This window comes from Diabrotica virgifera, chromosome 3 (assembly GCF_917563875.1).
Source record: "Diabrotica virgifera virgifera chromosome 3, PGI_DIABVI_V3a".
NCBI classification, from domain to species: Eukaryota; Metazoa; Arthropoda; class Insecta; order Coleoptera; family Chrysomelidae; genus Diabrotica; species Diabrotica virgifera.
The window spans coordinates 260788236-260805101 of record NC_065445.1 but is presented as its reverse complement, the minus strand read 5'-3'; the positions used below and the strand labels follow the sequence as shown (position 1 = coordinate 260805101).

Sequence of the window (16866 nt, the reverse complement as noted above, 5' to 3'; positions counted from 1 at the left end):
AATTGGTATTGAATGTTGCTGATGAATTTTTGTTTTAGAGTGCAAAAATATTTACAGTTTTAGACTGAACAGCAGATTTAGGAGATATTAAATAAATATTTACATATTTGCTATATTATTTAAGTATTTTACCTTGGTTGTATTTTTAAGTATTTTTTTTGGTTGAAAAAAAGAGAGAATTATTTCTTAAGTTTATATTTGTTTCAAATATATAAAAATTTTTGGATGGCTACGCTAGTATACTGGGCAGTGAATAATCAAACAGACCATGGGAGACACAATGGGAAATCACATACTGCTGAATTCCTGCTTTTCTATTTATTTTACATCGAAGATCATTAGATACTCTTTGTAGAGAACTGAATTTTGTACTGAAAACAAATGTTAAAATTGTTCTACGAATTAAAGACGTTCCAAAATTTTGCCACGTACATTTGCCAGAATAATAGTTCAAACTTAAGCGACACGTAGTGCAGAATGTGTATAACGGGTTGCGTTCAGCAGAATGAAGTTAGTCATTAACAATAGTTGAATTGTTAATATTTGTATTTTAGGCAATAGTGCGCGCAATTTCAGTTCTTTATTCCATAAATTTTCAGATAATTATCTCCGAAGTGGAAGTCGGAACGTCAATAAAATAATTTTTCAAATTAAAATTAGAAAATCAAAACAAGATCAATGTATTGGCAGCAGTAGTTGAAAATCCTACACTAAGTTCTCGAATCTTTGAAGACCAGGCTACCTTGTTACCTTCAGCAGATTTCATCCAAGTTTTATCTCCTACTGTAGTGTCCCTGTATTTGTTATCAATGATTCCAGATATGTCAGAGTTTACAATATCAAACCGTTTTATCTCATTTTCAATCAGTTATGATCAGTTATGTGAGATTAATCAGGTCGTCTTGCCCTTTTATCATTTATTGAAACGCCTTTTTTCCATCCTTCAAGAGCTGTCCGCAAATGTTCTCTATGTTCTCCGTATGTATTAAATAGTTCCAGTCCCGATAAGGTTCCAGGAGGAACCATCTCTTAAGGGGGGATCAATGTTAAGATAACCTTGGTACGCCCCTAATAGAACATACTCGATTGACAATTCGAGTTGCAAGTGTTCTAGTGGCGCCGACAACTGTCTACTGGGATTTGGAAGTAGACTATTCGAAAACATACATTTGTACGGTTAAGTAAATAAATGTTATAAATGAATTGTGTTTTAAGTGTTAGTGTTCGAAGACTGTAATTAAATTAAAACAAACATTATAATATAAAAATGAGGATTTAATAATAACTAAAACGAAATCATTTGTTCATCAGATTCTTAAATTTTCTAATTTCGGTAACAACTGCTTGATGCCAAGTCCTGAAAATATGTTATTTAATTGTTTTCCAAGTTATTTTTTAGTTTATACAGAGTGAGTTTTATGTATGGAAACACTCAATTATGTCGGAAACCGCTTGCACGATTTTTATAGATTTTGGTGGATAAGGGTTTTCTGAGGTGGCCTATATTAGAGTGGCAATTACATTGTTGTCAGATTTTTAGTTTTTCTGAAAATCTAATGAACTTTCTTATTTCAAATGGAACACCCTGTATATTTTTTGCGTTTTGAAGTTTTAAAGAAATACTGACTATTTTTCATGTTATATTCCCTATACCTAAATACCATAATTTCGAAGTTATTGCTAAATTTATTAAAAAAAAATTTAAACAAATTATAAAAATAAATTTTTTCGGCTCGGGTAAATATTATTATAGATTCTTTGGATCATTGTGAACAAAAAAGATATTTTGTAATTTTTCTATAAAATTAATCGTTTCCGAGTTCTAAACAATTTAAAACTGGAAAAAATCGAATAATGACGATATTCAAGAATACAAATAAAAATTATTAGTTTTGAAACTGCGTAGTACCCAGATTCAAGTTCAAGCCTTATTTTACCGGATATCGATAAGTAATTTGAACTTGTTTTATACTAAAATATTTTTTTTAGTTGTTAATGCAGCCCGATCGCCCAGCAGTCCTCTCATATGCGCTTTATTAAGAAATTAAAAAGCGATGTTTTAGAATAAAACGTACCAAAAACTCTTTTGGCCAGCTCCTAGAAAAAGGATAGAGCTTGAATTTAGGTACTTCGTAATTTCTAATATTATATTTTTTTTTGTGTTTTTGAACCTTGAAAATCGTCATTATTCGATTTTTTTTTCAGTTTTAAAGTGTTTATAACTCGGAAACGTTTCATTTTATAGAACAAATACAAAAAAACTTTTTTGTTTCCAATGGTCCAAAGAACCGAAAGTAATATTTGCCCTAACCGAAAAAATCGATTTTTATAATTTGTTTAAAATTGTTTTTTTTTTAAATAAATGTAGCAATAAATCCGAAATTATGGCATTTAGGTATAGGGAATATAACATGAAAAATAACTCAAAATATATACAGGGCGTTCCATTTGAAATAAGAGAATTCATTAGATTTCCAGAAAAAAATCTAACAACAATGTAATTGCCACTATAATATCGGCCGCCTAAGAAAACCCTTACCCATCAAAATCTATAAAAATCGTGCAAGCTGTTTTCGAGATAATTGAGTATTTCCATACATAAAACTCATTCTGTATATGATGATAATATTTATAAACCATTTCTAGCCTTAATAAGGAAACAATCACTCAAAATCTTAACAAAAAAACTGCAAATGTTTTTAATAAGCAAATCATAAATCTCACCCTGACAGTGGTGTAACAATAGATCTGTTTATTGAGAAATGTTTATAAAAGAGAATGCTTTTCATCACTAGTCGTTTGAATGCCAATAAAGTTTTAAAAGAAAAAAATATGTGTATAGAACTGAATAAGTTCTATTTTTGTCCTATATAGCAAGAATCTTGTGTTAAATGTTTTAAGAAATATTCACTAAAATCATGTATAAAAACTAAGCTAAATCTTCTTTACTGGCTTCCTGCAGCCAGCTATTCCTCTTCTTTCTATGTCTGCTCGTGTTATTATTACGTGTTTACACTGTAATTCCTTGAGTCCACCTACCACGCCAAGTTCCATTTACGTTATGCTATAGGCTCTATTTTAACTGTGACGCCTGTCCTTATTTCCTCGTTGCATTGGGCCACTATCGAGTTTAATTGCTATGGCCTGGGTTGAGGAAAATGTTTCGGTGCCGTAAGTCATGACTGGAAGCACACATTGGTCGAACGTCTTCTTTTTCAAATAATTTGGTATGTTGCTCTTGAAGACATCTGATAGAGCTCCATATGCCGACCATGCTAAAATGATTCTTTTCTGCAGTTCAGCGATTTGGTTATCCCTGGTAATATGTATTCCATGACCTATGTATTTCTATATATAAACTAATGCTATTTTGTTGCAACCGACTTTTTAATCTTCACTAGGTACCAGATTTGTCATGTATTGTGTCTTTCCCAAATGAATGTTCAAGTTCCTTACAGGCATCATCTAAGTCAGCGCCCACAGTTCCAATCTCTTTTAAGTAATCTGTCATCAAAACATTGATTCCTTTTGCATCCCAATCCAATTGTTTAAAAGCATGTTTCAGAACTGCCTTAAAGAGTTTCGGAGAGGAGATAACGTCTCTCCTTGTCTGATTCCTCTCTTGATTTTTGTACATTTTGTGTCTTTTTGTAATCTTCTGGTAATAGCTGTATAGACCAGGAAGGATCTGTTTTTAGGTGGATGTGAGAGGTGGCAATCGGATTTTTGCGGATAAAGTTAGGTGACAACTTCGTTAATAATAATTGACTTATGCTCCTTCTCAACTATGCCCGTGACATTAAGAAAAAAATAAAATATTTAAAAATTTCAAAAAATTTCGTTTTTTTTCTACTTTCTTTGCTTATAACTTTAAAAAGATTCATTTTAGAACAAAGTCGTATAGGAATAAGACAAAGATAATTAAATTTTATATCAGATACGATTGGTTAAAAATGTCTTAATTTAACACCCTTGCTGCAAAATAGCAATAAATATAAAATAAGGGGGCAAAACAAGCTTGTCGTTATTCAATGTTTTTCCATCACTTAGGTTACACCTGGAACCTTCCTAATTCGCTTAGAATATTTTTGTAATGTGCTAAAACAAAACCGTCTACCAAATTTCATTAGAATTGACTTACTAGATTTTGCATAATAATTTTGCAATCTAAACTTTTTTTAAAAAATTAAAATTTTTTACAATCTTGCACAACAAAAACTAGAACTTACAAAGATTTGTCAATTTTTTTACATATAAAGAAGCACTCCACCTATCGATTGCACTTCACAGAACTGAAATCGGATTATTTAAGCAGCCTCAGCAATGTTTTAAATTTATAAACAATTTTTTGGCTTATAAACAAATTAGTGCTGTGTCCAGGAGGGGGTGCTACGGGCTTCTTTATTTAGATGGACTTACCCTAGTTTTTTTTTATGTATTTTGACCCGTAGAACACCAATTTTTTGGGTAACAGTTGATCCGGATGTCGATAAGATTGTTATAAACAAATAACTTGAGGAATTACATAACATGGATTTTTTGGAAAATAAAATACTTTTTTGTATTTCTTGGGTAATTGTAAGCAAAAATGTTGATGGAAGTTTTTTTGTAGGATGGATATTTTTCGAGATAAACGCGGTGGAACATTCAAAAAATCGAAAAATTGCAATTTTTGAACGAGAATAACTTTTGATTAAAAAATAAAATAGCAATTCTGCTGACAGCATTTGAAAGTTTAAGTCAAATTATACCGGTTTTAATTATTTGCATTGCTAAAAATAAATTTTTTTATTATTAAACAAAGCTATTTCTTTATAAGCCAAAAAATTGTTTATAATTTTAAAACATTGCTGAGGCCCCTTAAATAATCCGATTTTAATTCTGCAAAGTGTATTAGATAGGTAGAGCACCTCTTTATATGTAAAAAAATTAGCCAACTTCTAAATGGTCTACTTTTTGTTCAGAGAGATTTTAAAAAATTTGAACTTTTTTAAAAACATTTATATTGCAAATTTATTATGCAAAATCTATTACATAGGTCGATTTTAACGAAATTTTGTAGACCATTTAAGTAAGTTATAAGAATTTTTTAAGGGAATTACTAAGGTTCTAAGTGCCACCAAAGTGGTTAAGGAACATTGAATAACAACAAGCGTATTTGGCCCCCTTATTTTGTATTTATTGCTATATTGCAGAAAAGGTAATAACTTTTTTGACATTTTTGACCAGTCGTATATCATAAAAAATTCAATTATCTTTATTTTATTTCTGTACGACTTTGTTCCAAACCGAACCGTTTTAAAGTTATAAGCAAAGAAAACAGAAAAAATCGATGTTTTTCGAAATTTTTAAATATTTTAATTTTTTTATTAATGTTCCGGGCATATTTGAGAAGGAGCATAAGTCAATTATTATTAATGAAGGTGTCACCTAACTTTATCTGCAAAAATCCGAATGCCACCTCTCACATCCAAAAATACACGTTTTTTTACAGATTAGTCCTGGTCTAGTATTATTTTATACGTTTTTGATCAGTTTAGAGTACCGATAATCTGTACGAAAGTTTACGAAAGCAAGGATCAACGGTTCGCTGTATTCGATTCATTTTTCTATCCCTTTGGACCCCAATCCCAATGTGCCTGTTCTCTAGATTGGTAAAAATCTAATTTAGTTTCCAGTCTATTTGTTATTATTTTTGTGAATCATTTGTAATGGTGGTTTAACAGGCTTATGGGAGAATAATCTCGAGATCTGTTGGATCGTTATTTTGTGTAATAAAACGTTAAGTGCACTGTATTTACCATCTTGTAGGTGTTTAATTTTGGTGCAGACAAAGTTGAACAGTGTTTTTATGTTTCTGAAAGTCTGTCTCATCCAATCTTTGTGGCTTTTAGAACGATATTATCTTCTCTCGAAGCTAAAAGATATTTCTTTTCATTTTCTTTAGTGCGTACCTTATTTCGTTTGTTGATATATCAGGCATCAATTTCGACCCTAGGTTGACTAATATTTTTCCTGAATTTTCTAATTTTTCTCTTAGTTGCTCATCATGGTCTTGTTGACTTCTGTATCATTCTGTATATATTTTTTACTACCCTTAGTAATTCATCTCTGTTGGTGATGAGATTTCCAACTTTATCCTTTAATTTTGTTATTCCTTTCTTATAACTTGTTAATTTTCTTCTTGTAATTTTGAGCCTCCTGTTACCTTCAATCGTTTGTTCATGTTTATTCGACGTTTATGCTTTCGGTTCTATGCCCTAATAGATTTTTGTTTCGATTTTTGTTTTGTGTTTTTATATGATACATCCAATTATTTGACAGCTAAATTATTATGGGTTATTAACAAATTTAGAATATTCCATGATGTTGCATTGAAATTATTTTAAAACATGCAAATTTGAGAGTGTTGATATTTGGTAAGTTAGAGGCCACAAATAAAACATTTTTACATGAAATTAAAAATATACAAAAATAAGATAGAAGCATTCTTCCTTTAAATGATTTGTTTACACCACTGTTTGTTAAAAAAACCCAAACCAAAAGCAACTTACTTACTCATTTAAAAACTAATTGAATAAACAAACTATTTTACCACTAATTTTTTTATTTATCACAGTTGGACAAGTTTGGACAAAAGTAATAAACCAAAAACAGGATCGATTAAAACTAGATAACATTTTAAAATCTGTCAAAAAATATCATTTCATCAACTTTTCCCTTATTTTTTGGGTTTTGTTCGTTTCGTTGCTACTGGTGAGATTTTTCCTTTAGGGGTGCTGCTTGAGGGAGAAGGGGGAGTGTTTAAGCCATTCCCGTTTTCTAACTGGGGACCTAACAGAAGGGGCTGGCCGAATGGCCGGTTACCAGAGCCGTCTTGAGAATTTCGTTCTGAAAAGTTAACTACACTACATTTCAATTCACTACTGTTTACTTTTATTTTTTTTAAAAATTAAAAACAAAAACAATATTTCCTAAAAATTGAATAATAAACAATATTTCCTAAAAATTGAATAATATTTTTTGAGATAAATCGTTATATGTTAACATCAAAATTATACTGCTAAAATATTCTCACATAATGAAACACCATGTATATTTAAAGATATTATTTTATATTTCAAAATAGCATCAATAGTATCTGCAGTATAAAATCAAACTTGTTTAACTAAAGCTTAACTTTAAACATTCAACGAGGTTCAAGAAATAAATAGAAGACTTACTCACAATCAATTTATTATACCTTGAACGACCGGTTTCGAACACTAAAGCTTGCTGTTCATCGTCAGTTCTCGAGACAGATTACTTAAGTGTTGCCGATATTATAAATGTAGTTACATAGGTGCTTACCACCATTAGTTGTAAGCAGTTTTATTGCACATCGAGAATTGGAGAATGTTTCTTGATGAGAGCTAGGAAACAAACAGTATAGGATAAAACTATTGATATTCTTGCTTGTCAAAATGTAAGCGATGTTATATTTATTAAAGTTATTTGTAGCTATTATACTCAAGAAACAGTTCACAATTTTCGATGTGCAATAAAACTGTTGACCCTTAGAAAACATCCTAGTATAATTGAGTGTTTTTATCCAGTAACCACCACGCTACTAGACACACGGGAACATTGGGCTAATACAACCCTGGACCGTTCACTTGTTGGACTATTTACTTTTATGTCTAGTGACGTTTAGAACGTCATAAAATGTATAGAAACCAAATATTAACATAGAAGGTTGACATTTAATAGAACAGCTGATTTGACCTAAGCTGATCCAAAATTATTGTCACCATAGGTGGCTCTGAACGACCGAGATAGCTATACAGTGCATGTCTATTCTTAATTCAGATATACTTTCCAGTTTACGTCAACTTTGCAGTGTACGTCAACTTAAGAAGAAAAGTTAGGTTATGTAGAGATGTTGGTGGTGGACATATACAGCATATTGTTTGATTTTATTTATTATTGTTACTTATAATTTTGTTAATTCTTTTTATTTTTGATTAAAGTTCTGTGTTAAAGGTTTTGACTGATTTTTTATGTTTTATAATGTTAATCAAAATTAATTGATAAACCAATGATATAAATTCAGATTAAAACAAGACATACGTAATTTTTTGCACGGCAAGCTTTGATCCCATTAATTGTGGATCGCTCGTTAGTTGTCATTGTGTTGTCAGTTGTAAAGGATTTAAAGTTTTGTAATATTCTTGGTATTTGAATAAAGTTATTTTAAAGCAGAGTAACAATACTATTAACTAATGTATTTTTTGTATGGAAAAACAACAATTCTTTTTTAAATATATTTTACTAATTATTATTCTGAATAGTTTCTTGACAGTAACAAGACAGCCATAAAACTCACATCTGAGAACGGACCGGATTAGCCCATAAGCATAGTAATTAGGTACCTACCCATGTGTCTAGTGGCGTGACGCTTACTGTATAATAGTTACCTTTAAGTACCTTTAAGTACATTTAAGTAGCTAACCTTTCGGGAGACCTGGCCATGAACAGCAATGTATAGTGTGCGAAACCGGTCGTCCAATGTACGATAAATTGATTGTTACTAAGTATTTTATTTATTTCTTTAATCTTGTTGAAATGTACTCACATATGCAACCGATTCATCATTAAAAACATTCGATGTAAATGCTTTATAGCAATATAAAATTAATAAATCAACAAGATAATTCTCTCAATCTTAATCTTAACATAGACCTTCTTGAATAGAAATTTCGATATTTTGGTTATGAATCTACGAAGGGCAAAAAGTGTTACAAACCAGAAAAGAAAAAAGTAAGGATGGTGACTTTATTTAAATATAAGAACGACATGCCACCTTAAAGCCTCAGATTGATTAAAAACTATCTTTAAAAAATATTTAATAAGACAATGAATAAGGATGAGCTATGAGGTAATAATACACGTAAAAATACAACAGGAGTCCAGAGGACTGAAGATCTACTGAAACGAATTCTAAGAGGATTTTGTGACATTACTGTTTAGTAATCTTTTTTTATTTTTTAGTGGTGATATCTATACTGGTGATAGTGCTGACATCTCCAACCAAGCCGTGAGATATCGTGGTGAAAGCTATAAGACGCTAGAATGGCAGTGTCGCAAAGGGTAACAGGTTAACACCCATCGTATTAAGACCTTACTCTGGTAAGCCAATAACACGGTTTCTATAGGTCAGGAAGTTATTAAGAAATCTTCCCAGATGAAAGGCAAGGAAACATAAAGTCTATCAGAGTAACAGCGTTGGAATACGTTGCTATCATCAAAGAAGACAGACAATAATATCAGACATCTCATAAGCCAAAACCAATAAGCTAGTGAAACAAGGCCAAGATAAGATACCAGCCAAAAGGGTATAATAAAGGCCAATTTCATCAAGGCCGCTGAAAGGGCAAAAGAGATGTTGTCAAAGTCACTAGAGACCATGACAAAACAAAAACAAACACAGAGAATCCACACAGGGCGAGGTCAGACGAAAGCAGACCATCCGAAAGCCAACGCAAAGGGAAAAGGTCAAAGACTGGGGTCACCTTCAGCAAAGCTGCTGCTTCTGTTAAGATTGCGGTAGTACTAACAAGATCCCTAGAAGCCAAGATGGTGGCTTATGAACAAACTACGGAAGCAGGATCTCAGGTTTGCTTCCTGCAAAGTATTCACAGTGCAGGTTCACTAGAACTCAACTGGGTGGATGGCAAAAGTGTGGGGTGGATATAGGAGGTGATTCCAATCCTAAAGCCATGGGAGAGTGCATCTATCAGGGCTTTAGAGGTGGAGAATATACCCAAGTCGCACTCATATACTCGGTTCTACCAACCATGGACTCAACACATATCTATGGACTGGATTCTGAAGCGTGAGAAAAGCTCCAGAAACTCCAAATGTCACCTTTTCCGAGTGGAAAAGTTAACTGTCTGATCCAAGGAAGGAAAGACAAAAACTGTGTAGTATGGTATAACTACATCCAAACCCAGACATCCAAAGTGAAAGTTATCCTCCAACACCAAATTATATGGTCCACATAATGTTCAGAAAAAACTCACACCTTTTTGAGCGTCGGGTTTGGGAGGGATAGGGGGAGAAGTCGGTAAATTCGTAGTTTTTTACGTTTTTCGTCAATATTTCTAAAACTATGAGGTTTAGCATGAAAAACTTTGTATACAAAAATGTTCTACATTAAATTTGAAATAGAAAAGACCCTATACATAATCCTTCTAAAATGAACGGTTTTAAAGTTACCGAGGTAGTATAGTATAATTGGTCCAAAAATGTCTAACCCAGACATTAAAAGTAAAAGTTTTCCTCCAACACCAAATTTTTCTATATGGTTAGTAGATTTTTTATGTTTTTCGTCAATATTTCTAAAAATATGCTTTAGCGTAAACAATGTTCTATACAAAAATGTTCTACATCAAATTTAAAACAAAAAATTTTCTTTAACAGGATTTGCTATTTCAGTGGCCGATGGTATGTTAGTGATAAGCCCTTGAAGAAACGTCAACCTCACCACCCAAAATCATCATCAATTGTCCAAAAAATATAAAAAGTATCGAAAACCTCCATATTTCACCCTCCGTAACTCTGGAACCGTTGATTTTATAACAATCATATCAATTATAATTATGGATAAGATCATTTTTGTTTTAAATTTTATGTAGAACGTTTTTGTATAGAACATTGTTTACGCTTAGTTTTAGAAATATTGACGAAAAACGTAAAGAAACTACTAATTTACCGACTTTCCGAATTTACCTTTACCGAACTCCCATATCCCCCTCCCCCAAACCGGACTCTCAAAATGGTGTAACTTTTGACTGCACATATGTGGACCATATAGAACAATTTGGTGTTGGAGGAAAACTTTTACTTTGGATGTCTGGGTTAAACCTTTTTTTGGACCAATTATAATATACTGCCTCCGTAACTTTGGAACCGTTCATTTTAGAAGGATTATGTATAAACCCTTTTTTATTTCAAATTTAATGTACAAAATCTTTGTATAAAAGGTTGTTCTTGCTAAACCTCATAGTTTTAGAAATATTGACGAAAAACGTAAAAAACTACGAATTTACCGAATTCTCCCCCCTCTCCCCCCCAAACCCGACGCTCAAAAAGGTGTGACTTTTTCTGAACATTATATGGACCATATAGAACAATTTGGTGTTGAAGGATAACTTTCACTTTGGATGTCTGGGTTATGTCATTTTTTGAATCAATTCTATCATACTATATGTAGGAAACTCCAGTGGTAACTCGCTCCAGTGAAACAGGGAAAAAATCTTTGGAATGCTATTTGGAATGGAAATGGCTCATTACAGAGATTCTACAAAATTTACGGCAGACCTAACAAGAAGACAGGAAAACAGTCACAGCTATCGTAGGTCTACTAGAAGGGCACTGTAAGTTGAATAGGCAGTTAAAGCTGGGATCGGCAGATGATAACCTATGCAGATTTTGTCACCTAGAAACAGAAACAGCAGAGCACATTTTATGTTAGAGACTTGTAATCTAGTGCTAGAGGACCACAATAGATCTGAAAATATTGCAGTGGAATATGACAAAAAACAACTAATTGCATCTTCCTACCTATCTACAATGTGGAGAAAATAGTATAATATTCTCTGACTATATTATGATGGGTAAAGTCGAAGGATGCAGGGAATTGGTAGAAAATACGCCTCGTGAATAAGGAATGTCAAAGAATGGACCGTGATACGGAGAATGTTAATCGCCATTGTCAATAGAAGTTCAAAAGGACGTTAAGAAGAAGAAGAGGAAAACAAGTAAAGCAATTAGACAACTGAACCTTATCTGGTGGCATGTGCTCCACATGGAGCACCATTTCCAAAAAATTGTAGTTTGCTTTAACATTTTTGAATGCAATGCTTAAGGATAAATCGATCTAAAATGATTTATGAATTTTTGTGTGAATAGTTTTTAAATACCCTGTACATATAACTAACTATATTAACTGCTTGAATAGCTTTGTTATTTAAATTCAACACAATTACCCATAATTGGAAAAAGCAGATAACTTTATTACATTACCCTTTCTAATTTAGTTTCGGTCTTCTTTCATACTCCCTTTTGTAATTAATTTAGTTTAGTAATTAGTTTTACCTCGACTCCTCTCAGCTGTGCAGAGCAGAAAGCTTTGGTCAAACAAGTCATTCTACCATCAGGACGCAAAAAAGACAAAACGTCCGTTAAAAATCCTTTTTCACGAAGATCTTTTGTTTTACTCATCGCTCCATCTCCCTCTCTCTCGTATTTTCATTAACCTAAATTTGAATGACTAACTACAAGGCAAAAAAAAACAGATAAACGTCTGCAATCAAAAAAATTATGTTGCTTTTAAACTTTACTTTGACGGTATTTACACAACCTAATTCTGTAATTTTCAAAGGATCAAAGTGAAAGGATGGTAGATTAACATTAAGTATGGCAGATTTTTTTACTTAAACCGCCTAGTCGCAACATAGGGGATCCCGTGGGCACTTTTAGGTCGCAGCGATTTGATGATGATATTATAGGTTTTTTGGGTCGCTGAATCCAATGGAAGCGGTCTGGAAGCCCAAATGTGGTGAGTTTAATTTTTATTAACAAATTATGGTAAAATTAGGTACTTTTCAGGAATTATTAGAAGCCGTGTAAATAAATTTATAGTGTTAAAATCTTCTCTGGTGTATTTTTGGTCGCCGAATCGAATGCGACTAGTCGCGATTACTAAAAATATGTTCTTATCTTGTTAATAACAAAATAATTGTCTTTGAAACTGTCTTTCGGTCCTGTTCCTAGACGAAGAGAAGGTAAATGCGTGGCCTAAGTGTCCTCTATTTGCTTTCTCCTATTTTCGTCGTCTCTACGTGATTATATATTGTAAAATCCGGAGATATGGGATGCAGCCAGAAAGCAGTTTATTAACGAAAAGTCTTAGATTTAAAATATTGTTTATTATATTTTTATTTCAATTATTCTAATTGTTTAAAAAGTAGTAAACTTTGTATCTGGGCTTTTCGTTGTTTTCCTCGTAATACGAGAGATGTCGCTAGATTGCGTCTCAAAAGGTGGGTTTATTGCATCGCGATGGTTTGCCTTAAAAGAGGCAGAATGTTTATATTCCCTTCAGAGTTGTGACTGCATAAACTTCACTGATGATGCATAAGGATGCTGAAATAGTTGCTATATGGAGATGGTAGTCCAACTCTGAATCGAATATAAACAAAACCTGCCTTGAACCCTTTTTTAACAAAATAATTGTTTATTCGCCGAACAGCTCGAAATGCGTTATCTACAGCAAGTTTGTAGTCTTTTTCATAGTATTTTTATACGCTAAATCGATTGCCACTAGTCGTGATGGCTTAAACCACGTTCCGGCTTTGTTATTATAGTCCTGTCGCCAGGGGGGGTACAACGGCCTCGTTAATTCAGATGGACTTACCCAAGTTTTTTTTATGTATTTTGACCCGTAGAACACGAATTTTTTGGGTAACAGTTGATCCGGATGTCGATAAGATTGTTATAAACAAAGAACTTGAGGAATTACATAGCAGCGATTTTTCGCAAAACAAAACATTTTTTTGTGTTTTTTGGATTATTTTCAGCAAAAAATGGTCTTACAAGTTTTTTCGTAGGATGCATAGTTTTCGAGATAAGCGCGGTTGAACTTTCAAAAAATCGAAAAAGTGCAATTTTTGAACCGGAATAACTTTTGATTAAAAAATAAAATAGCAATTCCGCTTACTGCATTTGAAAGTTCAAGTCAAATTACATCGGTTTTGATTATTTGCATTGCTAAAAATTAAGTTTTTATTTGTCAAACAAAGCTATAAACACATAGTGTTTCCCGTGCCAAATGCATGCGTTTTAATGTACGTTTATATATAGTATTTTTACTACAAAAACGTTATTACGTAGGTCAACATTTTTGACGTAAGAGAACTGTCAAAACATTAAAATGTGACTTTTAATTATTGCCATGTTTATTATAAACATGGCAATAAAGAAAAGTCACATTCTAATGTTTTGACAGTTCTCTTACGTCAAAAATTTTGACCTACGTAATAACGTTTTTGTAGTAAAAATACTATACGTAGAAATTCTGTATGCGCGCCTACTCGTTCGATTTCAAATTAGAAATGCATTGAAAACACCATTTAATCACTATGTGTTTATAGATTTGTTTAGCAATAAAAAAATTATTTTTTAGCAATGAAAATAATCAAAGCCGATAGAATTTGACTTGAACTTTCAAATGCAGTAAGCAGAATTGCTATTTTATTTTTCAATGAAAAGTTATTCGGGTTCAAACATTGCAATTTTTCGATTTTTTAAAAGTTCAACCTCGTTTATGTTGAAAACTATGCATCCTACGAAAAAACTTGTAAAAACATTTCTTGCTTAGAATGACTCAAAATATACAAAAAAATGTTTTGTTTTGAGAAAAATCGCTGTAATGTGATTCCTCAAGTTCTTTGTTTATAACAATCTTATCGACATCCGGATCGACTGTTACCCAAAAAATTCGTGTTCTACGGGTCAAAATACATACAGAAAACTTGGCTAAGTCCATCTGAATTAAAGAGGCCGTTGTACCCCTATTGGCGACAGGACTATTAATAAATTATTGCAAAAATAACGGTTTAGAGTACTTTCACTCACGATTTTTGCTCTAGATTTTAAAAACCCCAAGGATTGACATGAAATTTGGCACACACGTAGCTAACATGTCAAACAAAACAAGTGATATTGTGCCGATGTCTGCTTTTACCCTGGGGGTGACTTTCACCCCTTTTCGGGCGCGAAAAAAGAAACCTTTAAAATAAGTCTGGAAGTGGATAAACTGATTAATTCTAAGCAACTTTTGTTCCATACATTTTTTTCACTAAGTCAATACTTTTCGAGTTATTTTTGTTTTTTTTTTTGTTGAAAAAGGAACATATTCACTCGCAAATAACTCGAAAAGTATTGACTTGGTGAAAAACTGTAAAGAACAAAAATTGCTTAGAATTAATCAGTTTATCCAATTCCGGATTTATTTTACAGGTTTCTTTTTTCACCCCCGAAACGGGGTGAAACTCACCCCCAGGGTAAAAGCACAAATCAGCACAAAATCACTTGTTTTGGTTGACATATTAGTTAAGTGCATGCCAAATTTCATGTCATTCCAGGTGTTTTTTTGAAGTTATACCTCTTTAGGCGCGATTTCATTAAGGGTGAAATGTTATTAATCTGCGCGCATGCGCACACCGACAGTATGGTATTAGTCGTTATACGGGCTCTGATTGGGTGTTGAAATGATCTGTCAATAATTGTTCAAAATATGGAGGTTATCGGTAAACAAAAATATTGTATATATTAGTTTTTATTGTTGTGAGGACAGAAATAAAATCAAATTTATAATTATAGTGACTTTTTAAATAGTTTTGAAAAGCCGCAGGTACGTAATTCTAAATGTTTCAGTTGTATTCCAATAAAAAATTATCTTCATATTTGGAAAATGTAAAAAAAAAATAATGTAGTTACCTATTAGTAGGCAATGCTTTAATTTACATAATCTGATTACGAACAAACTTTCTACAAATCTTCATCTAATATATTGTTTTCTTACTCGATATTTTGTTATATTTTAATTCGACAAAAATCAAACTAATAATTTGATTAAATTCATATAAACAAAATGTCAAAAATTTATGGTGTAAACGTTTAGTTTGTGTATATTCCCACATGACGTATACGCGAAAGTGGTCTAGTGGGAAATCGCTTCGACTTTCGTACGGCGCGATTGACGTGAAGTGGGTTCAAGCCCCAAGCAAGTTGTTATTTTTTTATTTTTTTTATAGGTTTTATGATTGTAAGTATATTATTATATAATTTTTTTCAGAAAATACGTATTTTATTAAAATTTTTGGCAACAATTATTGTTCAGAAATCATTTGTGGCATTTTTCAATGTGTTTGTGTGTGTTTTATTCTTTTATTTTTTTAATTTTTGGTATTGTTTTATTAAAAATTTTTGGAAAGTAGTAGAGAAACTGTTTAAAGTATATCGATTTCAAAAATGAATAACCATTTTCAATTTTCAATTTCAACCAGAGAAGGTTCCCATTGTTTTCATTCTGGTGGGGTGTGGAATAGCATTATGTTGTTTTACATGGCATTAGAGTGAAAACTTAGTCGTTTTTTCTTATATTGATTTCGTTGAAATCATATAATAGAAGTATAACTTCTTACGTGCGTACAAAGTACACAAATTCTTTTTTTTTAATTCAGAGCAAAAACCGTGAGTAAACGTACCATAAACCATTATTTTTGCAATAAATTATTAATAACAAAGTCAGAACATGGTTTAAGCTATCACGACTAGTGGCAATCGATTTAGTGTATAAAAATACTATGAAAAATACTACAAACTTGCTGTAGATAGCGCATTTCGAGCTTTTCGGCAAATAAACAATTATTTTGTTATTAACAATATAAGAACATATTTTGAGTAATCGCGACTAGTCTCATTCGATTCAGCTACCAAAAATACACCAGAGAAGATCTTAACACTATCAATTTATTTACAGGGCTTCTAATAATTCCTGAAAAACACCTAATTTTACCATAATTTGTTAATAACAATTAAACGCACCAAATTTGGGCTTCCAGACCACTTCCATTGGATTCAGCGACCCAAAAAACCTATAATACAACCATCAAATCGCGGCAACCTAAAAGTGCCCACGGGATCCCCTATGTTGCGACTAGACGTTAAATGTTTCATATACAGTGCGTCCATAAAGTAACGCATAAATTCATTACTTCGTAAACCGGCGACTTTAAGGAAAAATCCCGAAACAGGTCG

At 32.2% G+C, this 16866-nt stretch overlaps 1 protein-coding gene across 7 annotated transcripts in view; it reads right to left on the bottom strand.

The window, feature by feature from the left end:
• Positions 1 to 16866, bottom strand: part of LOC114324758 (uncharacterized) — a 1163158-nt gene that overhangs the window by 86342 nt on the left and 1059950 nt on the right. For 6 of the 7 annotated variants that reach the window (XM_050646134.1, XM_028272597.2, XM_050646136.1 and 3 more), the window contains one exon: positions 6590 to 6891. The exons of the other annotated variant lie outside the window; for it this stretch is intronic. In XM_050646134.1, coding sequence (XP_050502091.1) covers positions 6722 to 6891 — 170 coding nt within the window. In that variant the 3' untranslated portion in view covers positions 6590 to 6721. Of the gene's footprint in view, positions 1 to 6589; positions 6892 to 16866 lie in introns of those variants that run through there. 7 annotated transcript variants of the gene reach the window in all.